Source organism: Fundulus heteroclitus, chromosome 19 (assembly GCF_011125445.2).
Source record: "Fundulus heteroclitus isolate FHET01 chromosome 19, MU-UCD_Fhet_4.1, whole genome shotgun sequence".
NCBI lineage: Eukaryota > Metazoa > Chordata > Actinopteri > Cyprinodontiformes > Fundulidae > Fundulus > Fundulus heteroclitus.
In genome coordinates, this window is record NC_046379.1 from 12,274,344 (window position 1) to 12,301,263 (window position 26,920).

The window sequence follows — 26,920 nt, forward strand, 5'->3', positions numbered from 1 at the left end:
ATCATTTCATGTTTAAACATCAAAATTACTTATCCGGAGAATATTAAACAGAAGTCAAATCAGGATAACAATATTATTACATATAATTTTATTTAAAGCCAGTTACAATCAGCATTAAATGTTTTCCAAGCTCAGATACAAGTGGCAGAAATAATTAGATTAGTTTAAAATCATCTCAGAGTTTATTCTATTTCTCCTTTATTAGCATCATTGCTCTTGTCTTGCTGTAAAATTCAGAGTTCAGTAAATGATTTAGCTTTCTACTTACAAAACTTGCTTAATGTTTACCATCCCACAGGAAATCTACATCCCAAAGATGCCAGTTTATTTATCATGCTCAGAATTTCATTTGCAAGACTAGCATATGACAACATTAACTTGTTTTATTGAGACTTTATTTCAGATGTATTAATTCTCTCTTGGTATTTTATTAAACTGTGTGTGATACTTTACTGGAAAATATATTTTTTAAATGTTTTTACTCTAAATTTAATAATTTCATGTATATCTTATATATTTAATCCTTTTGCTAATTACAGTTTTTATTGGTTGCTTTGACCTGTTTGAAGAAACTGGCAACCTCTCAGTTTTCAGCATCACCATCTCAGCAGAGCAAAAGACACCTCTTGCAAATGAGTTAACCCATTCTCATTGGTTTGACTCATTTTCCCCACCCTTTTGCAAAACAGTTAACACAGATGTCATTCATGCAGTCCAAACTCCATTGCTTTAGCTGTGGTAGCAAAACAGAAACCATATGTTCCAAGCTCTTAGAAACTTCTTGCTCAGAATGAAATCACTGAGGCACCTGATTGACACTTCTTTACACAATTTTTCAATTTGCAGTCAGTTTGCAGGCTTTACGTAAAAGGTGCCATGTTGTGTGTTGTTCTTTGCAAGCACTGATGGTCTAAGGCAGATGAGAGTCACAGTAAGAGGTAGATGGGTCAGGGGAAGAAGATTATGAGGAAGAGGAGTCCGTGTACGAGGTGGAGGTGTAGCTGGAATGGCTGAAGTTACAGATGAAATTTAGGCAACTATGATTGATCATGTGGTAAATCATGGCCTTTCACTTAGAGGGGCAGGATAAAGATTCCAAACTGTTCTCAAAAGAAACACGGTTGCTTCCATTGTAAGAGTTTTTCAATGGGAGAGCAGGTATTGCTGCTATACAGTATATACAGATACATCTCTATCTATTCCTATAGAGGAATTCTTCAGTGCATGGAGATGGAAGCTATATGATCACTGCCCCTATGAGCAGATCCCCTCGCTCAATGCAATGTCTGCTGCTGCACAATATGTAGATGCAGAGGCATGTCAAGGATGGATCAGGCATGCAAGAAGATTTTTTTTTAGGTGCAAGGGAAAATATTGAATATGACTTAGATGAAGCCAGGTGGCCTATTCGTCAGGACAGAATAGACTAGAAGGAACAAACAGCCCTAGTATTTTCTGTTGGAATTTTTCATTTTTTGGAAAATATCATTTGTTTATCTGGAAAAAAAGAATGAAGAATCAATAAAATTTGCATCACAACATATTTGCTTCTGGATCCATTTTTTGCAAAAAGGCAAATTTGATTACAAATGACACTGCCATGTAAGCTGCGTACAGTTTTTGGCTACAATGAACCAGCAATGCTGCACTGATTCACATTGAGTGTGGTATTTTGTATTTTGCTGCCCCTTGTGTAACGAATGATTGGAAGGGCTCAAACATTTGTGTGCAAGTTGTGTTGTTTGAGGGCAAAATTTGCTTTTGGTTCATATTTTAAATGTTTTGGCAGAGTTGGAGCCTTTTGCAAACAAAATGTTTCATTTTGACCAGTGGTGCCACTGTTTAGGTCTCTGCGTTAACTGTTTTGAAAAATGTGGGTTTTGAGTTGACTGCTGCGTCAAAGCAACCTATAAAAACTGTAATTGTACTTATTAAAAGTTTTTAATCAGAACTGACTCGTATTTTAATCTGTTTTATATCAATGTTTGCGTCGTTTTATGTCTTGGCTCAGACTTGTTCACCAATTGAAATTTTGTGTTTGAAAAGTGCCATAAAATCAAGTTACATTTAGTTTTTAAAACTCACGCAATTTTCCACTGTGGGCCAATAATTAATGATCAGTCTTTGACGCATCACATTTAAAGGTAAACAGTTTAATATTATAGTCTCTCATATTATATTCTCCAGGAAGCAGCAGGAAATGAGATTCAGCCTGAGTACTCCTCAATATCTTTCGATTTCCAAGTTTATGTTATCAACTCTGCTCTAAAAAGGTTTTACTTTTTGTTGAATTTATTGAAGGAAGTTTTTATTTCAAAGGGCTACACTATGAAATTTTGATCCATGCAGTATGTTATTGCTGACAGTGATTTGAAAAATGTGCACAAATGTGAATAAAGCAAATATAAAGGAGGAAAAAACAAAGTTTGAACAAATACAACATTACTGAAAATCAGAATGGACTGGCGACTTCTCCAGGGTGTAATTCCCTTTCGCCCAATGGCTGCTGGACACAGGAACCAGCCCCCTGCAACCCTGCAATGATAAGGTGGTATAGACAATAAATGAATGGATAAATGATAAGTGATAAGTTAGGATTTATATGTCAAATAAAATGATAATTCTTCTATTTAACCTGAAGCCTTTTTGCAGATTTCTTAAGGCTTCACTTAGATTTTTCCAGGCAAATCACTGATTTGTTCTTTTTTAAAGAACAAGCTGTAGATGAAAAACTTGTATGATCCTTCCTTATTTTTTTCACTAGTTGTTATGCGTCCTGTATTATCTTCTTTACAGAAATCTACGACCTTTTGTAGCTTACCCACCTTGTGAAGGTTGTCATAGACTTTTGCAGGGCAACTATTAAGTCGGAAGTCTTTCCCATAATTGTGTAATCCAGAACATGCCAATAATTTACAAAGTTTGTATCAAACATACTTTTTAAATTGTTTTTATTTTTTGAGAAACTACTTTTTGGGTTTAAATTAGTTGCAATATAATAATCATAAATAAAGGCTTGAAATGCTCAAATAGATCTAATATATGGATCAATTATTAATTTAGACAATAGAGGGCAGCATTGCATCGTGAAGACATTTTTTTATATTGTAGGTCTGGAAAGAGGTGAGCTATGTTATGTAGGGACATTGAAAGCAACCTTAGGTTAACCTATGGTTAAATGAGTATGTTGACTTAATGTAGATACAAAAATAAGTATTTATTTGTATTCATTGACGATTAATCTGTTTTATTGTTATTCCATTTCTACTAATAGTAAATCCTAAATCCAAAAATAGAACGTCATTTAGCAAATAATGTCATAATGAAATCTCTGGGCGGATAATACTTTATGATTCTACTAATAATTTGAATACGTCATACAACTTTAACAATAATTTTCCTCCGAAACGACTTGTGTCTAATGAGAAAGCCGTTGTTCATGTGATTTTAGCTGTCTTATACGTAACATTTTACGGTAAAAGCCAATTAAGTCCAGCTCTCTCGGGCTTGCAGCATGAGCTTGTGTGGGCGCAGCAGGGCGCTGACCACGGTGCTGATCTGGACTCTCGCTGCAAATACGCAGCACCTTCCCCGAGTTTCCTTTGGGAAATTTCAACTCTGCGCGCCGCCTGGCAGAGAGGGCGGGGGTAAAAAAAAAAAAAAAAAATCTGCTCCACATTCCCGTGCTCGACTAATTGTTTGAATATTCGCGCTTTCACGGCGGTGTCGATAAGCATTGTCGGTGACGTCGAAGAGAAAGAACCCCGGCGGCCGCTGTTTCTGCGTTACACCGTCCCCGCCGATGCTGACACGCACTCCTCCGCCGGGCGGCGAAGCACACGGGCTTGACTGACACATGCTGCGGTATTCTCCCCGCTGTGTGGCCGTGGATTAGCTGTATGCTAATATCGACAAGGAGAGCGGAGCCAGCGGAGTCTGAAAGGGCTCCTTTGCAGCCATGGCTGAAGGCGGAGAAGGAGAGGATGAGATCCAATTCCTCAGAACTGTAAGTAGCCACATTCACATCTCCGGCGGCTCATCCGGCGCTCGAGGAAATTTGTGTAGTCCAGTCCTACATGTATGGGACTAGGGGGGTTATTTCAATCGATTACCTGTCACTGACATGCTGTTTTCATCAGGTAGCCTTTGACAACCCTCTGCCTGCTCGCAGGTCTTACAGGCGGTGTATTCCTCTATTGTTTTGCGCATGGCTCGCCGTCAGCTATTGTCTTTTCCTGCAGTCTCTGTCTTAAGAAGTTACCAACAGCAATATTCCTTATGTGGTAAACTTACATTTGCACCTTGCTGCACCCTTTTTTATCATCATGTGTTCATTTTGACAAAAATGATTTTTTTTTATTTTTATTTTGTCTTGAATTAACAAAAGAAGCAGGCATCTACTTGAATATATTTTAGGAAGAAGGTAGTCATGAAGCCGCTTTCAATGCCTTCAACTGTGCTGCACTGGGAGGGTAAGATGCCTGTCCCGGCAGTAACCCCAGGGGTTCTTGCAGCAAGAGCTAAGAAGCAGATTTCCAATTTCATAAACCAGATTTAATTTTTAGTTGAAATTTTATATCAACAAACCATTTACTGGTAAGTGTAGTAGTGTGATAGAAACCACCTGCCCTAACAGAGATGCATGCTGCTGATTCTGCCTAGTTAAATCATTAATTGAAATGGGCATGGGCATGAAATGGGTTTGAAACAACAGTGGTGTGGAGATTAATCAGTGAGATTGTTCATTCTTTGAAAAAAAAAACAAAAAACAGGTGTCACATAGATGGTTCTTATTTAAGGACAAGACAGAAGATATTATACAGGCTGGTTAACGTAGCGGACTGCATGAAGGCACAGTTGGCAGTTCTGTTGTCTTTTAGTAAGAAGAGCCTTGGTTCCAATCCTGGCCTGGGGTTTGCATCTTCTTCCTGTGCATGTGTGGGTTCTCTCCAGGTACACTGACTTTACTGCACCAGTCCAAAAACATTTGGGTAATTGATCTCTCTAAATTGTCCTTAGAAATGAATGGGTATTTGTCCTGTTTGTCTTTGTGTTGAACTGCGATGAACTGGTGACCTGTCCAGGACCCTTGGCACTATGACCACTTAAGATAGGCACCTGCCTGCATACCGTGCAAGGATCAGCAGGTATAGAAAAGGAACGGATGCTTGTTATTGTGCATATCTCTCATATATCTGATAATAAAAAAAAGTTCAGTCATTGTCTGTAAGAATGGAAAACTCTGATGAAAAAGTTGATTATGGAGAATAAAACATAAAAAAACGCAGAAAATGATAGACCATTCAGCTAAAATGATTTAAAATCCTTTAAAATAGAAACCAAAATCAGAAAGCTGTAAAAGAAAATAGAAAAGTACCATTCTTATGGATGGAACCATGGACAATACGAGAATAACTCAGTAATGACCAACCCCTGTGTTAAAAAAAAAAACAGGGGTTGGTTTCCTGTAACTACTGTGAATATTAGAACAAGCAGATGTGAAGTCAGTCGATCGGCAAGAAGCCCTACGATGTTCTGTTGTTGAAGGAACCAGCATGCACTGAAGAGGCTGCAGTTTGCCAAATAACACACTCACTATCCAAAAGAGAAATGGGAAATTATTTTGTAAAACAAAATATTTTTTTGAGTCTAATTAGTTTGTCAGACAACCCTTAAACACTGAATTCAAGCATCAGTATAATGGGAATTATGGTATCTTAGGTGTCATGCTATGCGGCTGTTTCTTTACTATTGAGTCAGACCTATTTATTATATACCAGGGACTATGGATCAGATGAACTATATCTAAATACTTGAAGAGGTCATGTTGCCGTATGTTGGCGAGGAAAAAAAACAATGAATGGATATTTCAACAAGACTGCAACCTCAAACGCACCAATATGTGAGCAGAATCTTTGTTCGAGACCAACAGTGTTAATGTTTTGGAGTGGCCAACCCAATCCTCAGACTTTAATTCAAGAAAAAAACATGATGTTTCTGAAGCTAAACCAAGATGATGAGTTGTTTAATCTAGTCTAATTGTTCTGGGTTGGAATATGTGCTCACAGGTGCCAATCACCATGCAACGAAGATATGAAGCAGGTCTCAGAAATACCAGTTTACAGCTAAACATTAGTTCTGTTATTCACAAGCAAGCTATGTATTAAAAAAGTAAACATTTGAGCTTGCAAAGAAAAATATGTATTTATTTCTCACTTTCTGTAGATAACATTGATACATTTCTCTTCATGTTTTAAATTAAGATGCAATTCGCAGTTTCCACTGCATTTATGTGAATGAAAATATAAGCTATTATAAGGATTGTAAGTTTTACCTACATTTTCAACACAGTGCGTCTGTTGTTTTAAACAAACATGTATGTCAGGATTAAAGGCTTTAGATCAGCTCTTTATGCTATAGTGCCAGGGAAGCATTTGCGGTTCGGATTAAATGTGTTTTTTAGCAGAGGTGCAGTGTTTGAGTCTGCTGACAAAAACTGACAATGACGTGATTGGTTCAAGTATGGTCAAAAGCCTTTTGAGACACATCAAGACTGAAAATGTAGGTTTATCCAGGATAGATGAAGGAGCCAAAAGCTGGAGGTCTTCCAGAGGGGCCCCCTCTGAGATAGTAGGAGGTGTTTGGTTGCACATATCACAAGCACTGCTGCTTGTGGTCTGTCTTTATTAAGCTGCTCACAGATGCGCAACCTGCTGCGCATTGAGGCAACTACTGCCTCACTGCTCTTCCTTTTTAATCCAAGCCACTGCCAGAATCTTGGATTAAGTATAAAATTTTGAATCTTACGTCAGGCTTCTTGCTTTTAGAAAAAAAAGGCATAGTATGAAAAGAGCAAGTGGCCATACAGTGATCCAAGGCACAATGAGTGGAAAATTTTTTAAAAATATTTGTATTTTATATGCCAATTTGAATAAAATACTGACCAGCAAATCGTGACCCAGCTTGCTCCTTTATAAGGCAATTTAATGCTAAGGCATACGCCTCTGGTCTGTGTCCCCTTAACAAACTGATTGAACAGTCCTCCACCAATCAGTAAACTCACCTGTGATCATGTCATGAAATAGTAAAATAACGTTAGCCAAAAAGATTATAAAAAATAACAAAAGACAAAGAGAAAGATAGTAAAAACCCAAACTTATAGTAACAAAGGAAATAAATAAATAAAGTAAGAACAAAAATTGACAAAAAGGCAAATATGTTGCTCATTCAATGCCACGTCAGTGGAGCTCCACTTTCAATCATAGGTTGCTTTGAATGTGAGAAGCAATGTTTTTTGTATATCCTGCATTAGTCCAGACATTAACACATTTTGAAAATGAAAGGCTTACAAAGCAGAAAAGGTGGCGTCTTGTAGCACATCCAGACCTTTTGGGCATACCACTGGTAACCCTCCTACCACTTGTTTGAAGCAGATCTTTCAACTCTAGACTCTCCAATACCTCCAGTTTGAACTGGAAATCCAGTTTAAAACAATCCTTTAGTTTTGAGACATAATCTTCCATATTGTCAGAACAGGTTTATATGCATGTATGTATGCAGATGTGTCGCCATCCCCCCCCCTTCTGCATTGAAGAAGAGCTTTCGGTGACATGCACCCATTACCATTGTTCTAAGGGGGCTAAGCACAGGTCCCTCGTTAGTGCGGCACAGTATTTTTTGCTTTACCCTGTGCATTGTCCCTATACAACTGTGGTGGATCAGAAAGTCTAAGCATGTCCCTAGACATCTACATTGGTGGTATAAAGAGAGACAGCACTAGACATGCCCAAACTGCCTGCATCAGTCAGTGGGTGCGGCACGGCGCCATCAGAGGTGAGGCACAGCTCATCACCGCCTCACCTCACCCCTCTCCCCACGTATTTCAGAAGGCAATGCATAAATTCCGCAATTTCGACCATACAGAAAAACAAATTTATAGAACAGTCAAGTGGAGAAATTGATTTTCTCTTATCAGTGTTAGTATTTAATTTGTCAGGATGATGGGTGAGGCAATGCCTCACCTGCCTCTCTTGACTGCAGGTCACTGGCTCTTTCAGTCTGGCTCTGATGCTCGCTCTCCCTTTAACAGCCAGAGGTACTCCAGCCTAAATGTCTGATGTTTAAAAGAGACGAACCTTGTTGAAAATGCTCAGTATTGATGTTCTAAAGTCATATGCATGTGTGTGATTTTATCCATTTAGTAAGGATAGACATGGTTGTATTCTATTTATCCATCAACAGAAATTAAATGTACTTTTTTATTTTAAAAATTATTTTGTTTGGTTATACCACTGTAAATTTTCAGCACATTCAAAACTGTAATACAAAGTAATTATTGTATAATATATTCATATGTACAAATACATTAAAAAACAATAATATTCATAAGATGACCCAGTATCAATGTAAATCAGTCATTTCTTCAAATCCAGCGATATGCAATGCCTTTTGATATTTCACATTTTGTCTCTCCTAAATGCACTAATGGCATTCTTGTGCTCTGCAACTCTGTCTTTTCATCTCCGCTTTGCCCGTGGAACAACAAAACATGATCACAGGATTTCCAATCTGTAGATGACGTGTGATGTTACAGTTAGAAAAGTGTTTCATCCCATACACATGGGATCCTCTCAAGTTCATCTCGTCGGATGTAAAATGTTAATGCTCTAAGCTAGCTTTTGCAGAGGAGAATGAGTTCGATTTATTTAACTAAATGAAGGGAGCAAAAAGCATCATGTAGGTAATTACGCAACCATTTGATAAAAAATAAAGCTGTTTTCCTAGACTGACAGTGAGTTTTCTAATGTCCCTTCCTTTTTCTAAGAAGAAAACGATACCACCTGCTTATTTTTTTTCCCTGCAGCTACACAACCTTTTAAATGCAGAACAAAGAGGTCAACGCATCAGCATGCGTGCCACTTCAAAATAGAGCTGACATTTCAACGCCATTTCTTCTCTTTAAGGGCCTTGAACGTAAATGCCACACACAACGTACACTAGCTTCTTCTTCAGACAAGCTGTGTTTCTTGTAAATGTATGATTCTGGTCTGTTTTAGTCCAATTTTTCAGATTCACAAAACAATTATTTGTTCCCCTCAGACCCTGCTCTGGATGATGTTTTGGCGAGCTTGGAGTTCAAGCGTGCAAAATTGTGTGTGTTGAATGTAAATGCAGAACTGTGTGGCGCAGTCAGGCTGAACCAGACGTGCCATAGCAGAGCGCTGTGCAGAAATTATTCAACATCTAAGCAGAACGCTCAGCGTAACAGCTTTGGGTGGAAGAGTAGCATGGATACAACCTCAAGCACATAAACGAGCTCTATGTGTGCAAAGTCATGTCTTTTTTATCATGGCTTCCATGCAGAGACAAAAGCCCAAGTCGAAGCTCAAATTCCTGTTCCCACAGATGCATGCAGACACGTGTTGCCTTTACATCGTGTGGAAATGTACAGGCTGTATTTCTCACTGGCATTCAAATGTTTACCATTATTGGAGTTGGGGAGTGTGATAAAGCAGTTTTCAAACTGTCTTTTCTCTAATAACACAAAGTAATTTCCCTGGAGCGGGAGCAGAAATTACCCCTAGCGGACTGGTGCCTATAAACCCAGCTCAGAGAGAGGAGAGGCGGGAAGAGGGGAGAGCGAAAGGAGCAGGGATATCTCTCAGTCATGGGTAATTTGATGTTACAGGATGAAGAACGGTGCTGGTTGTGAGGCTGCAGATACAAAGAGAAGCTTCTTCCATAAACAGACGTCTATTTTCTTAGGGAGAGTCTAATAAGCCTTTAAATTCTGTTTAGTCCTGTCTGCAAACACCCTCAGATGGTTTATCTTCATCAGCAATGGCTTCATAACAAGCAGCACAGTGTATAAAATGTTACCCTACAATTGCATTGCTCAGGGTGCTCATTATATAAGGGGACTTTTCCAAAATGAATTGCTTTTTATAGAGCCGAAAAGAATCACTGGAGATTGTGTTTTATTTAAAATCATAGCAATCCAAGATCTTTTATTTTTTTTATTGTATTATACAAAGGTATAGGTTTCAAACCACACGCTAATACACACGAGCAGCATCTTTACTGTGAGGATCCCTGCTAGGCAAATATCAAATTCTGGGGATCTATTAGCAGTTTGAGTGGGTGTAGCGACTTTGAAAAGGCCAGGCTAGGGCTGTGACTAATGCACTGTGGCAGCACGAGGCTTGTTTATGTGATGGCACAGACCTCACTTTGCATCCAGGCGATGATTGTCGCTGCAGCAGCACGGAGGAATAATGCAATGAGCCGTCACAAGCTTCTTCAGAAGAAAGACGGAGAGAGCGGAAGAGCTATGAAGCGTTAATTTCGTATGAATCCTTTGCTTCGAACGCAGGGTTGTGCACATCCTGTACGGTGTCTATGTTTCTGTACTTTTTTTTTTGATCTTCGATTATTTCTTTTCCGTCATGATTTGTATTTGTTTGTGTCCCTTGTTCCGGTTTTCTCTTTCATGTGCTGAGCTGTGGCGGCTTTGTATGTTACTGAGGTTTGTTAGTTTTGTGGTTGATTCAACAGGAAGCGTTTACAGGCCAATAGAGATGCTGTGAAATGTGTTAGCACCCCTGGAGACAGCTTAGTGTAATTCTTAAAACCGCCAACAATCGTCTTAAAAATAAATACAGCTGAAGAATTTATTTTAATTGTACTTTCGTTTTGAGCTGATTAGAGTTTCTATGAATGTCTAGTTAGTGATCCATGACTTTCTGTTTTAATGGGGTATGGTAAAACCCTCCAGGTGGGGCCGATGGGAAACAAAGGATGAATATGTAGAAAAGCACTTTGTGGCCATTGTTAAGTATTTTGGTGTGTTTGTAACGGTGTGAGCCAAATGATCTGAGACCCTGTTAGTGTGCATGACATCATGAACTCATAGAAATACCAGGAGATCTTAAATACCAACCTGACGGGCTTTTTGAGGAAACTGAAAACTTCTCCTCATTGGGTCTTTCTACTGGACAATGATCAAAAACATGAACAAATCATCACAGAAATGATTTACCAGACACAAAATCAACCTTCCTCCATGGCCGTCTCCCATCCCCAGACCTAAAGATAATTAAAAACCTTGTTGGCTCAAGAAAAAAAAAGTGCCTAAAAAAGAAATTGGGACAATCTTGGTAGAATGGGACATCAGATCTAAACTTTCTCTGTTTGAGTTCTCCAAAATTGTTAAACATTACAGTAGCATTGAAAATGCTCCTGCCAGAGCCCTAACCAATACGAGGAAAATCAAGTGTTTTACGGCAGTCTTAAACCCCAGCACTACCTCCCTGTTTGTAAAATGATAGTTTAAAATCTTACTGATGGTCTATGCAGCACTGACGGTCTTGGGCCTCAATGCATTTCAGCGTCTCTGTTCCGACAGGAACAAGGTAGATTCTCCAGGTCACCAGAAACCTTTTTACTAAGAGTGCCCAGGATTAGGACTAAAGAAAACGAGGCAGGATTTATTTTCTATACTTCTCAGCTCTAGCACCAACCACCTGAATACCTGACATGCCGAAACTGTTTGCTCCTTTACACTATTGTTGCTGAAGCTTTCACACAGATGAATTATCTCCTTATCGTTTCTATCATGTCTTAGCTTTTTGTTTACCTAAATGTTTCTGTCTTTTATGTCCTGTGTTTTTATGCGTTTATGTGGTGCACTGTTACTCATTTTGGTGTTTTTTTTCTGTTTACATTTGTTTTTCATTTAAAGCACTTGGAATTTCCCTCTGCAATGCAAATGCACCTGCTTTACCTAATGATTTTGTTAAAAATATATATTAGATTGTGTGGCCACACTGATTGAAGTGTATGCAAATTGAATCCTGGTGAGATTATAGTAATGCAACGGAGCATTCATTTAAAAAAAAATAATATATATATATATTTTGGCAAGAGGTAGCAACACTTTGTTTTAGCATTAATTAGTTGTAGTCACAATTCTAACCTAAGCTGAAGCATCTTTAGTTGGCAAATTCAGCTCAGCTCGTCCGTGCATCCTCTTTGACAATATAGAAGATAGATTTGATGTTGTTATGATGAGGTCTGCTGTCATATCATGGCTGAGTTAAGGGAAGTAATAGCTCAGTTTTATTAGCTACTAAAAGGTCTTTTTGAGTGTAATGGTGCATATTCAATAGCAGCACATCAAAATTGTGTAACGAAGAATTTGATGTAAACTGGCAGCAGGAAAGTTATGTTGTTTGAAAATATCTTTGACGGCATTTGAAAAGGTTGTGGAAACTTCCTTGTCCTTATTCGCTCGCTTCTTTACAAAAGTGTTCACACCCTTACATTTTTTAGAGCCCCACACTTTGATGCATTTTTGATGTGATTTTTATGTTATTGTCCATCATAAACTGGTGTATACCTGGAAGTGGAAGGAAACTTATCCATTGCTTAAAAAGTTTTTATTTAAAAACAAAAATGTTAAAGTGTGCCTTGCATTTGTTTTTGTCCCCTCTGAGTGGAGACCCACCGTTACTGAAATTAAAGCTACAGGTCCTTTGGGAGGTTTTGTCCACCGGTATTTGCTTAATTTTAAATTAACATGTTTTGCCCATATTTCTTTGCAAAAATAGCTCAAGTTCATTGAAAATTGGATAGGGCATGTCTGTAAACATTGAAGTCTTTGACTTTGACCATGTTGTTGTAGCTCAGGCTGTATGTTGGGGGTTATTGTTTTGCTGGATGGAAAACGTTTACCTCACTCCGAAGTCTTTTGCAACCTCAGGATTCCTTCTTGGACTGTCCTGCATGGAGCCCATTCCATCTTTCCATTGACTATGGACTATAATGCTTTGCTAGGGCTGTGGTTGTGCCCTACTCTTTTAATTTTCAAAGAATGGATCGTACATTGTTCTGTTAGAAGTGTCTTCATGGTTTCTTCACTAATGTTTTCTAACATTCACTTGAGACCTTCACAAAACAGCTGCATTTTTATAGGGATTCAATTAAATACAGATAGACTCAGTTTACTAGTTAAGTGACTTCTAAGGGCAGCTGGTTTCATATAATTTTCATTTAGGGGTATCTGAGTATAGAGAGTGGAATAGAAATTCATGTGACAATTTTCAGATCCCTACTTTTTTAAATCAACCACATTATTTTCTTTCCACTTCCCCATAACTCTTTACTTTGTTGTGGTCTGTCACATCAAATCTAGTGAAATACAAAAATACACAAATACATAACATAATGTTTGCGGTTGCAACTTAGGGGATGTGAACACTTTTGCGAAGCACTGTAATGTTAAGTTATTTTGTCACAGGACAAGTCCAAATTTCAAATGGATAAAATTTTTCTTCCTGAACTGGTTTAACTTGAACAGCCAAAATACTAAAAGTATGTCAAATTTTACAGACAGCAGCTTTTACTCAATACTGAACACGCTTTTCTGTGCTGCAGAAAACCCTCAAACTGCACCCTCAATTTCTGTAATTTGGTTTATTAGCTCAAACTGAAACTCATTCACAGTCCCGAAAACGGCAATTTCAAGAGCCCAGCCTGCAGAAAAAGAGTATCCCAGGGGGTGTGTGTCCCTGTGTGACTGCACGCAAAGTTTTTGTGAATCAAAGTGTTGTTGTGTGATGACGATGGACAGATCAGATAGGCCTGTGATGGAGTGGGGAATTAAGCCAGCAGGTCTGCCTGGAGACAGCCTCGTGTAAAGCTGCTATAATGAGCTATTGATTGTGCCACTAAATGAAGAAATTTCCTTCGTAATGTAGGTGGCACGCAGTAAGCAGACCTGACTGATTGGATGTTTTAGATAATGAATTTTTGATAAGGCTGTGTAAAAAAACTTTCTCCCACAGAAAACATTTTCTTCGTAAATTAGAACCTCCAGAATTGCTGCCATTCAAGTTTTTAGTTTCAGCATCAGGATATCTTGGTGTTGACTAATGTGTCTGTGATATGTACTGTTGTGTCCCTCTGTAGCACACTCTACGCAATTTACATTACAGTGTTGGATATAAGAAACATTTATGTTAGTGTAAATTCATGCATTAATGCATTAATGTGAAACAACAGCAACAAATCCTAATTACATTTATCATTTTGAATGCAATTTAAACTTGGAATAAATGTATACAGGGCTTAGTAATGATATCAAAAGCACAAAACCACCAGCATGTATGAAATAGATCAGGGAAATTCCTCATTTATTTGTTTTTGAGGGCAATTCCTTATATAAAAGACCCCCACGAAAAAAACAACAACAACAAAACACACAAAATATTGCCAATTCCACACACATTAACTTGAGCGACATCCTATTTTTAATCCAGGTCATTTAATGTGATGTCGGCCCACCCTTTGCAGCTAAGACAATAAGAATGTGTTCTTGGGAATTTCTGGCTATTCTTCTTGAAGCACATTTGTGAGGTCAGACACAGATGTTGGACGAGAAGATCCAGCTCACAGTCTCTGCGTTAGCGCATCCTAAAGGTGTCTTGTCAGGTTGGGCTCAGGATTCTTTGTAGGTCAGTCAAGTTCTCTCACTCCAAACCTGACCGTCCATTTCTTTATTGGCCTTTCTTTGTGCGCTGGTGCATAGCCATGTTGACACACTATCTCCAAAAATGTTCCAGTAAAGTTGCAAGCTTAAATTGGCCAAGATGCCTTGGTGTGCTGAAGCATTATGAGTTTCCCTGGAACTAGGAGGCTGACTCTAAATCCTGAATAGCACCCCCAAACCACAAGCCCCTTTGCACCAAACTTTACACTGAGCAAAATGCAGTCAGGCAAGTACTGTTCTACCGAGAACTGTGAAACCCAGACAGATCCACTGGATAGCCAGACAGAGAGGCATGATTTATCCCTCCAGATAAGACGTCACCACTGCCCCAGGGTCCAGTGGAGGTAACCTTTACAGCCCCTTTATCTGATGCTTTGCATTGCACTCTTTGGAGCAGCTGCTTGGCAATGAAAACCAATTCTACTGACTCCGCAGAAAGTCAGCAATCTCTGAGCAGTGAGCACCTCAGCATCTGCTGATCCCACTCTGTGACTTTGTTTACTTTTATTCAACTCTGTTAGATACCACTAGCAGTTATGTATGAAGTACTTAGTCACAAGGAACTTTCATGAGCAAATTTGTTACACAAGTGTTTTCCTGACACACCACTCTATGTTAAAACAATAAAAAAAATAGAATAAATATGCTTTCAGAACAGACTGGCAACCTTTCCAGGATGTACCCCGCCTTTCGCCCATTGACAGCTGGAGTGCACCGGCACCCCTCGCGACCCCGCAGGGGGTAAGCGTGTTGGAAAATGAATGGATGGATGTCAGAATGTGTAAAAAAAAGTTCTTAGGCTGGGGGTCAAAATGTATGGTCTGCAGGCCGTTTTCAGCCCTCTGAATGATTTTTTTGGAGCTACCTTACATTCTGGAATCGGGCAAATCTGGCCTTGAAACATAGGTGAGTAAGTGTTTACAAACACTTACCCGTGCAACCATTAGCATCAAGCGTTCTTGATCTGATTAAGAACCATTTACACTGTCTCTTTGACGCTAATGGCCATTTGCATTTAGCTACTTTGAGGGGTTTGCTTGTACAATAATGCATATCGCATCATTTTCTAACATTGTTCTGTAAATCCGCTGCTGCATTTCCTCTATTTAAATTTAATATTGCATTTTCTTAAAGCAATATGCGCATTTTACTTGAATATGCCTTATTATCAATTAATAATTGCACAGTTCTTATCTTTATTTCCCATTCTGATAAGTTATTTTTTGCTTTAGAACTTAACTTGACATTGGCTTTTTATTCGTAATACTTAATCTAATATGTAACTCTGGTGTATCCTGCCAATGTGTTTTGCCATTATGGGGCAATAAAGGCATTTCTATTCCATTCTAAAATCATCTTAAATAAAAAGAAGTTTGATAAAAGAAAAGTTATTTTTCGTATATTAAACAGGTTTTTGCATTCATCTTAACTCGGTAGTAAATATAACCACAAATATTTGCCAACTCTTATTCAGAAGCAGACTTGGGGTCCTCTGCCCCTCCCTCATTGATTAATATTGTGAGAATAATGCATATTCCATTGTTGTTGCTTGGCGAAGACAAAAAAAATATCCTAGTAAAATAAAAAAGGAAAAATAAATAAAAAAAAGTAAAACTTTGTTATAATAACACAATTGTGAAAGACCCTATTTGTGTGTTAGATCCACAAAGATTTATAGATCAGTTTTCTAAAAATAATCTGACTATCTTGTTAATTTCACTAATATCTCTCAAATTTAGGTCAAAGAAAGAAATAAAAGATTATTTTATTTCCACAACTGTATTTGAGAAAAGGCAAATTCCTTTTGACCCCTAGTTTGTAAACTTTATGCAATATAGCCCTCAAGTTTGGACACCGCTGCCTTAGGCACAAGTGGAAGTTTACCAATGGTCCACCTCAACTCTGAATAATTAAGTTTAAAATAATTAAAACTAGAACAGACAAAATCAGAAAAGACAAAGAATAAATCAAGAGAACACTTGATTAATGAACATTTGCAACCTTTTAATAAATGTGACTCTAGCTAACACTATTAGAGTATTGAAATGTTGCTGAAATAGCAAAAACTTACATATCATGTGATTAAAAAAATAAACAAGAAAACATCCGCAGGGTTTGATGTGGTAAGAGTCTGTCAAGAAACAAACAAAAAAAGGTACAGGATGTACACAGAAAATGCATAATTGATCATCTGAATTAGAATATGCACATAAGTGTAGCTAAAAAGGTCCAAAGTATGAGGTAAAACCGACTGACAACCGGGAAACCAACCAAACAGAATCCCAAATCTTGCGCAACTTTCTCAAATGACAAGCAGTTCGTTTAGGATTGCACTAGTTATGCAACTGACATCCCTGTTACTACAGAAACGGTGTCAGTGCTTGTAGCGTTTTGCAGTGCATAAGAATCATTAAAAACACTGCTATTGGTTGTGCATGTGAATCATTCCCCTCCTACATAAAGCCGCTCTGGTATCTGCTGCAATTATGTCCAATGTTCTGTCTCCCCGCTGTGCCTCTAATAAACCACTTAGACGAGGGTTTACTGCTTTAATGTGCTGCTGTTGAGGCTCGTTTGCAGAAGGAAGTTTAGTGAATTTCTTGCGTGAATCGAAAAGGTTTTAATCTTGATGCTCGAGTGTCAGCTTTGGATGGCGCTCTTCTAACCTCGCCAGTGGTTGTAGTGATTGTCAGAGATGAATCGAGCTGATTTGGCAGAGGATGTCTAAATGTGTCATTTTATATGACTTTCACATCACTGCAGTGTGTCTGAAGAACACAAGTGGCTTTCTTGGGAAATTACAAACATGCCTGTGATTTTTATCTGATATTGACGGCGGTGGCATTGCTCATAAAAGATTCAAGATTGCACCACGGCGGCAGTGACAAGAGGACTTTTTCGCACTCTTTATTGGGCTTATTGCTGCAGAGTCAACAGTGTGTTATGAGAAAATGCACTCAGCAGCATGCAGGCCAAGAGATTCAGGGTTGTTGCATTAGCAGCAGGTTCAATCGGCCCTACACATGCTTGCTATCAAGTTCTGTTCTATTTATTTTCGGTCATCAACAGCAACATTCTTTTCAAACGTGCAGCTGTTCTTGTGCTTTTCCTCAAGACTCTGCAGTGCCTCTTAGGAAACCTTTGTTTGTACCTAACCCTGCAGGTGAGAAACAGAGCTAACTCTTAGGGTGTGCATCTCTGCAGCATTTCTTAGTTTTTGCAAAGCCTTGCTCCTGCTCCTTTTCAACTTAGAGAAGTGTTACTGCGGCGGTTTTACTGAGGATCTGACGCATTAACCACCCCTCCAGAGGCTTTCAATGGCTTTTTCTTTAAAAGGGTGCCAAATCATAGTCTAAAGAGTTGATTTTTTTTTTTAACCATGAGAAATCCTCCTGGAAGAAGCTTTCTTATGAGTTTTAGGCACAACCACTTGCTATTTGTCGACATCTCAAGATGGGTTTCCGTGAGCCGGTCAAACAAGGTCTTTGCTTTAATATTTCCACTATTCATGACTCTTTTCTTTCAATCTGAGTTGGAATCAAAATCCTCCTACCTGTCTGTCACCACCATTCTCTCATCAAATCAATTTTGGCAGACTATCATCTCAGTCACACGCTTTTATAAGGCACTTGGCAATTAAAAGTCTTAGAGTTGTAAAACGAAAGCATGGCGATCGGTATGAAAATACTCCTTCAGGTCAGCAATTAAAGGATCATTTTTGTATCCATAAAAGGGTGACACTGGTGTAGCAGTAGATGTACTATGTTAAACTATATTAATGTTCCTAAATAATCATTCTCATTCTATAAATTCTATAAATAAAACTAAAATTGAAGCCTAAAAATGTAAGGGTCCATCAAAGATATTTACACTTCATTTAAGACTATGCCAAACTTCAACTAGAACTGGTAACATGATCATGCGTTCATTTTAGTTTGAAACACAGACAGGCAACATATGTAAAACAAATCTAAAGAACAAGAACACAAATACTAGTTCTCGTCTACACCCTCCCTGTTACAGGCCAGAAGGGGACTTGAATGACCCGATTCAAGTTCCAACATTTGCCAAATGCTTAGAAATTAAAGACATGGATTATAAGGTTTCACAGCATAACTTTAGTCAGAGAGCAGTAAGAATGCACATTTTTTGCATCAGAACCAACCCAGTCTCACTGGACAACGTGCAATAGCCACATTTGTCCACAGGGGGAAACGTAGTATTGTCACAGATTGGCTCTTCAGCATGTCTCAATCTTACGTTTAATTTGGCCTATTCAATTACATTAGCTTACAACTCGGTCACGTGACTATCAAGCTTCATCTCCAGAAAAAACAAAAAACAAAATGGCTGACATTCACCATACTTAATGTGTGTGGGATAACCCAACAGAAAGTATCTGCACTTATGTGTATTTTGATAACATTTCCTGCGAGAAGTTTGCATAATATTTTCAGAATCTTTGTTCGCTGAATGTAGACGATCTTTTCTTTATTAGTTTCGCTGAAGATTTACGTGTGTTCTCACAAAAAAAGTGAGAATGTTTTTTACCGTTGTTAAGGTGGTTGCTATGGATACTGCAAGTTCTACGTCACCGACCTGAGCCGACATTCCCAGTACAACAAAAACGTTCAACATTTAAGGAAACATCTGCAGTTATATGCATTTTGATGACATTTCTAGCGAGACGCGATATGAAATATGCATACAGTGGCAATAATTGTTGCTCTTCCTCTGGGATATTGTGCGTACCTTGGCTTGGACAGTGAACTGAGCAATGGAGGAGACCTTATGCAAGCAAGTCTTTATCTACAACAAATTTTCGTCAAAGATAAGTAGTTTTGTGATTTGTTCTCTCATATTCGAACATCCAGTTTTCTTTAAACCAAACACTGGACTTCCAGGCAGCTAAAAGCATACAAAGCTGCAACCATTAGTGATGTCTTTGGACTGCCATTGAGGATCATGCCTTTTTTTTTTTTACCTTTCCTGCGGGAATTCAAACTACAATTTGTTTGAATTCACTCTGCCACTGAGGCTGCTTTTTGTGAACAGAAGAAGTGGACAAGGGAAATAGTTTTCCTCTTTTGTTTTCCAAGGCCTACTGTGGAGAAGTAACATTTTGCCCCTCAGCATCATCTGAGCTATTTTGTAGTCAGTGAGAGAGTGCAATAACATAGCAACCTACATCCCATGGTAATTACACTGCCTCAACTTTAGCCTTCTGGGAACATTACAAACATATTAATGTCTCGTGTTGTTCTTTCATTTTTTTTAAGTACTGTATTTGTAGCTGAAGGCTAACAGTAATTGTATATATATGGAGGATAACTGAGCATCCGCCTCCCCGGTCATATTAGCGTGAAATCCACCGTTGACAGTGCTGAACCTTATTCATATTTTTGAAGCAATTGAACAGGTTTGATCAGCAGCAGATTTGGTTATTAAATAGATCCCTTTTTACCTTTTTGGTTGTTTTGCATTTTCCTTGAAGGACAGGGAAAACTATGCAATAATTACATAAAAATGAGTAGTATTCTATACCAAACAGTAGGGCGTGTGGAAATAATGTTATTTAACTCACATCTAAAACTGTGGTAATGGTTGTATTAAGCAATGCCTTACATAATATGTAATAATATTATAAAACAAATAAAAAGGGACAATAGAATTAAAGGCTAAAGGGAATATAACATTTTTACAAATTCTTAGCAGCATAGTTCAGCCATTTAGTTGACAAGACTTATATTAATTTCTTTTTCTGAAATCAAGTATTAAAATGTAAAAAATAAAAAAATAAAAATAAATAAAGAGAGACGAGTGGAAGGCAGCTGAAAGGGCCACCCAAAGCTGCTGGAAGATTAAAAACATTATGTCTGGACTGGAACTGAATATGCACTCAAGATAAAGTCTTCAAATTTAAATTTAAGTTCATAAAGTGAGAAGTGAGGATATGTCCAGAAAGGAGCAGGAGGTCTTGAAAATGTTGTCTTAGAAAAGTACTTTGGTAACCTGCAACCAGTAACCAAGGACAAATCTAAACACATCCTGTCCTGAGTGCAGTCTGCCTGTAATTCATCCTGATTGCACTGAAACACTGAAGTTCTGGCATTATTACTCATATGTGCACAGGCTCGTGTGCGCCCCATGCTGTGGTTGTGCAAGTCAATCTTACTCCAATAATTAGTCTATCAGTTGGCCACCTCAGTGCAATCAACTGGTTATTTCATATGTGTTTGGAAACATTTTTGTCTTGTTGTGTCTGCATGTTATGTTATCTGTGTGTACCCTGTCTAATAAAAAAAAAACAAAAATCAAAAAAACATTTCACTATGGTAACACATGGTGACAATACAGATTTTTGATTCTAGAACCTGACTGGTAACCCTAGGTGCCACCCGAAGGTGAATGGAAGGTCACCACACCTAGCATTGAAAGATGAATGATTAGAGTAAAAGGCGAAGATAGATGCAGGCCCTTCAGCCAGTTGTGCAAACCCTCGTTTCTATAACAGTGGGTGGCACTCACCAAACAGGAAGAGCAGTAAGGTAGAGGTTGAAAGCATGTCTGTTTTTACCTGCATGTGCATGTGTGAATAAAAACATGGCGGGGGTCATTACTGCAAAATATCTGATAGACCAATAAGATGCATTCTTTGTAATTAGGGATTTATTAGGAATGCACTTCCTTTTAAGACTCTTCACCTGCCACCAGTTGTTGAATACAGGCAGATTTTATCCATAGCGCCATCCATGGTTTAACATGAGCACCACAGCGGTTTAGCTGGACCTCAAGCACACGCTTGAAATATTTATATATACTTATAATATAATAAGCACATGAATGCCTTTATATGCCAGGGATGAACACAAAAGGACCTTTGAGAGTGACAAGGTATTGTTGATATGTCTCTCTCTAAATTACTGATATCAACCTCAAATTATTGAGGGCAACTTATAGATGTGTCCATTGCCCTACACACTTAAATCAAATCAGGAATCTGATGACCGACCATAAGGGTCATTTTTGGCCATTTTGGATCAAATCGCAAAGCATGACCCCTGTTGATGAGAGAGGGCTAAATGCACATGGCAATGCAAAGCAGAGAGAGAGAGAGCTAACAGGAAAGCATGTTCTTTGAAATTAAATATCTGTTTTGAGGAAGATTTATTCAAATATTATGTTTTTAATATCTTTTTTTATTTTTGTTAAAGTTATGAAATTAAACAAACTGGCAGTTCATGGTCTCATTTACTGTTTGGCCACATCTGCAACATGAGCAGAAATATTAAATGGCCTTCGGAGCTTTTACCAATTCTGCCTCATAAAGTCTTTTCTGGGTGTAGGTTTTATTTCATCCTTAATGCAAGGAAGAAGGAAATTCGACACTTACTTAGGTGTTCATTTAAAGCCACTGCCAAAAAATGTAAAGCACTGCTGAAAAGCGCTAGAAAATCTTTTACAGCACCACTGCTGAGAAATTTAGCCAGCCTTATTCCTCCTGACTATGGGGGATTTTGAATCGTCCCACAGGGCTCCCTTATACGCCGTATAAGCTTTCCCCTCAGATGATCTGCTATGCAACAGTCTTCGTATCCAACACACTCTAACTTGTGCGCCAATATCTTCACAGTGCAAAGCAAAAAACCAAAAGCAACTATAAAAGCATCGGATGCCATGTAGGAGTTGGCTGCTTTTCATTGCCGGCTATTTGTTTCACAGAGATCACCACACCTGTCTAATCTTGAAGATGGATGGCCTTGGCCCATATGGTTACTGCTGTTCACAGCTGTGTAGTCTGAGTGTATTGTGATTGGGTAATTATGTTGCCCACTGTGATTAGACTATCCAGGTCTGAGGCACATTATGTGCCAGACGACTCTCATATTCACACCTACACACACCCAAACAGCTCTAGTAAATCAGAAATGCACAGGAATGCGGAGCTCAATCATCCCAAATGATTGTCTGGTAACCTGAGAGCATTTTTTCCTGAACCTCTTAAAATTCAAGATGAGCTTATTGTAGAAAATTGATTTGCCTGGTTCATGCGCTTGATGTTACGGGCTTACATGTGAGCTAGAACATGAACTAATGTTGCATATCATAGCATGGGATCTGAAGCGCACGTTCTAGAAATGAATTGAACCAATCCCTGCATATAGTGAAGCCTCGCAATGCAGCACAGTCTAGAGCTACGTGCATTGTGTGCCTTCAGCGAGCCTTTTACACCATTCGGCAACAAGATGTAGGGCTGTCATCATTTGGAAAGCCCTTGAAGGAAGGCCAAAATTTCACCGCACGTCAACTTTAATTTGCTGTGTATTCTTGGCCTGTTGTTGATGTGTCTGTCTGCGTGTTAGCTCTCTTCTCTCCATCTGTGTGTGCACTGGGGGCAGCATGTTCAGCAGTTTGCCCTAAGATGAGAGCATTAGCAGTCCCATTTACACGGCAACACTGAGTCACGAGAACAAAGCTTTCCTCCTCTGGTCCAAAGTTTTTTTTTTGTTCCCTTTCTCCTTCTATCTCCAGTGCTGTCACACTACAGGCTGTGAATCACTCCAACAGTAAACCAGAAGAGAGCTCTAATCTCTTGCAGAATATTCTGGAAGAAACAGATTTCTCCTAACAGGGCTTCTTCTGATACTGGAGCAGCATTATATGAAATAACCCATATAGCATGTTATAAAGGATTTGTGATTTTTTGTCATCCAGTCATTACAATCACACAAGTTTGTGTGCAATAATTGTTTTATTCAAGTATATTGCCAAAAAGATTAACATATTTTTTAATCCCCAATTTCTAATATTTCTCCAGGCTTTCTGAGTGTTATCCAATGTCTTATTTATACTCGCTAATCAACTTTAACACTAAAATGTTTATTTGTTTACCAACTTAATTCTGGGTTTTGAACCATCCAGGAACGAAAGGAGCAGCTTCTGGCAACTTTATTTATGATTGTTTATGATTGGAAGGCAAATGTTCCTGGGTTTTCAAATAAACATTTTTTACAATACCTTTTGACAAATAAAAATGTGAAAATCCTTTTGGTGCAGTTAAAGCCGTAGGTTTTTGGGATATGCCTCTACCATCTTTGCACATCTGGAAACAGAAATGTGTGGCTATCCTAACACACAATAGCTCAATGTCAGTAAGACTGAATAATTAGTCTGTGGACATCAGATTTAATCTTTTGCCTTGAATACTTGCCAAAGATTTTTAATTTGACTTAGTTGTGCCCCTTGACTCAACCATTTTAGAACATGAATTTGCTCTGATTGAAGCCCTCCCCTGTGCCTCTAGCTAAATCTTTAGGGCTGTTTTCCTCCTGGTAGGTGAAGGGCTTCTTCTGTCTGAAGTCTTTTGCAGCCTTTAACAGACTTTCTTTCAGGACTGTTTCGTGTTTTGCTCCATTTATCTTCACATGCTATCTTTGGCAAGTTCTTTTATAATAATGATCCTCTTGCCTGATTTTTTTCTATTTTTAAATACTGGTTTGAAGAGTGTCCTAAGAGATGCTTAGAGTCTGGAATATTGTTCTATACCCTAAACCTGCTAATTGCTACAACTTTATCCCTTAACTGTCGGATGTGTTATTGGATGATTATAAGGCTGGTCGCTCACTAATGTTCTTTAACAAACCTCTTCTGCCTTTACAAAGCAGCTGTATTTACTTTGATTAGATTACACAAAGGTTGTCAGGTTTGGTGGGTTTGTTGCAGGACCGAAGCACAGACATGGGCTGGGAAGCCGCATGATGAATGATAAATGATTTATTAAATGAAGAAGGCTAATAAAATAACAAGCATGACAGGAGCCAGGAACACGGCACGGATGAAACCAAAACAGGGTATTCGCATCATGTTTACATGCATACAATTTCACAATAGGATTGAAATGTATCTGGATTAAAAAACAAAAAAACAATTGGACTGTACCGTTTATAGGGGCACACAGTCAATTAATCTCATTATAATGTGAATGTATATGCACCTGGCTTTGTTCAGAATAGAACCACTCTGACATGCGCAGTTATCAAAGTTCCCTAAGAAAAAAGACTGAAGAAGTATTTCCGTCTTTGCTAAACAACAGAAAATAGCAAACAAAGCAGTATTGTACGAGTGATGTTTGTCTTCCGAGTGCCCAGGCTGAACTGGCCATTCATCTGCCGCACATTGTTTTTGAGGCCTGATAATTCTTTGATTTTTCTCCAGTTGTCCAATTTCCTTTTTTTGAACCCTGCTGAATATACTGTCTTTGTCAGGTACAACAGAGGAAATAAACTTCTGAATCCCAAAGAAAATATGTGACAAACGTTGAAGAAAAATTTTAATGAGTTCTGTACGCACGTTCTGCACGCACTCTGTGCATACAAAATTACAAATAAAGTTGTCTAAGTCTAAGTCTCTCTCTAAGTCTAATTTAAATATATTAAAAGAAAGGTCTTACTCTTAGAAAAGACTGTAAATGTAATTAAGAAGGGTTTAAAACTTTTGTGAAGTACAGTTAAACAATATAATCAATTTTGTGAGTCGATAGTTCTTTGAATCCCAGATCCTCATAGTATTTAACAGCATGTAATCCAAAAATCCAGTCCTCTCCTCTACTGCTTTAATAACAGTAGATGACTTACAATTGCACTGTGGAGCCCCAGGTCTTTTTATCTATTGTCTGTACATATGTGAATGTGAGTGTGCGTGTGTGATACAATAAAGTTGAGGAAAGAGTGTGTGGGTACAACCAGTTCTCAGCTGCATGTTGTTCTGCAGCACTCAACCAGCAGTGTCAATCTGTCCTGGAACAATGGCTCTGTATTTGAGCCAGTCCCTAAATAGTGTTCACAGGTAGCATGCCCCAGGTGATGATGAAGACTTATTACCCATTACCCTGCAAAGCAGTGCCACATGGGGACAAAGACAAGTGGAGGCAAGTGTGCATGTGGGTTGGGTCTTTTTCCATCACTTTACCTGTTCCGTCCCTTCCCCCCCCCCCCTTTTCCTTTTGCATGTCTCTTTACCCTTGAGCCTCCTCCCAAGGGAGCACTTGGATCAGCTTGATGTTGATTCACCAGATTCTTTGGCACAGCATCAAGCTAAAGAGGACAGAGCAAATCTGACCTCAAAGAAGCTGTTGCTGTTGCAGCTGCAGCAGCAGCAGGAGATGAGTCTGGATTTTATCACCACAGGTCTTTACTTTGATGGGATATGCTTAGCAATGGCAATATCCTCTTAATGGAGGGAATGATTGACTTTTCCGTATAAATCTCGTTTAGATATTTACATACCGTCCTGCAGTTTAACACTTTTGGAAGCAAAATTTTACACTACAGTATAGAACAGTCCTAAAGTTATGTAAATGCATTGTTAGGTGTAAGTCATCTACAAAATAGCAAAAGAGACAATTTTTTTAATTAAAATCATAATAAGAAAATTCAGTTATGATGACTTTACTTGTTATTTTCCTGTCTTTTGGGACTTGACATTTCAAAAGAAATAAGCAATGGAGAGAGTTGACTTACAGTGCTGGTGTGACATGGTGTGAGTGTTGCCACTACAGAGCGACTATTACAGGAGACACTGGAGCTTAAACAGAAAAATAATTAAGTAATGTATACTATTGGAATAGGTATATAATAAGGGGCAGCACAGTGGAACAGTGGTTAGCGCTGGTGCCTTGCAGCAAGAAGGTTCTGGGTTAAAATCCAACTCTGGGTCTTTCTGCATGGAGTTTGCATGTTCTCCCTGTGCATGCGTGGGTTCTCTCCGGGTACTCTGGCTTCCTCCTACAGTCCAAAAACATGACTGTTAGGTTAATTGACTTCTCTAAATTGTTCTTAGGTGTGCGTGTGAATGGTTGTTTGTCTCTCTGTGTTGCCCTGTGACAGACTGGTGACCTGTTCAGGGTTTACCCCACCTCTCACCCAGTGAACGCTGGAGATAGGCACCAGCAACCCTGCGACCCCATGAGGGATTAAGTGGGTTAATAAATGGATGGATGGATGGATGGATATAATAAGGAGAACATTTTGTATCATGAAATTGTCTGCAAATTAATAATGTCATCAGTATTGTCACAATTTATTAAAATTAGGGCTGGACAATAATTCAAAAATAAATATCGATCGATAGACGTATATCGATGATAGAAAAAAAGGGTCAATAAAAAGTTCAATAGAAGAACAGTTTTCCTTGTTGCATTCTAGCCTTTCATGTAGGTTAATACTAGTCTCTACATCCTCCCAACCAATCACAAACGTAGACCTAGGAACGATCCGCCCCCAATCTCCGGCCCCTTTAAAAAGTTCAGAGAGCATGTGTTTTTTTTTCTTTCTTAAAAACTTGCAATTTTGGTAAAAAGTTGGTTGAATAAAG

At 38.5% G+C, this 26,920-nt stretch overlaps 1 protein-coding gene across 19 annotated transcripts in view; it reads left to right on the forward strand.

The window, feature by feature from the left end:
• Positions 1-3,664: 3,664 nt before the first annotated feature.
• Positions 3,665-26,920, forward strand: part of LOC105938374 (ryanodine receptor 3) — a 144,114-nt gene continuing 120,858 nt past the window's right edge. For 12 of the 19 annotated variants that reach the window (XM_036150729.1, XM_036150737.1, XM_036150734.1 and 9 more), the window contains exon 1: positions 3,665-4,006. In XM_036150729.1, the coding sequence (XP_036006622.1) occupies positions 3,959-4,006 (48 nt within the window). In that variant the 5' untranslated portion in view covers positions 3,665-3,958. The remainder of the gene's footprint in view (positions 4,007-26,920) is intronic. The other 7 variants (XM_036150733.1, XM_036150730.1, XM_036150735.1 and 4 more) reach the window with 1 other exon arrangement.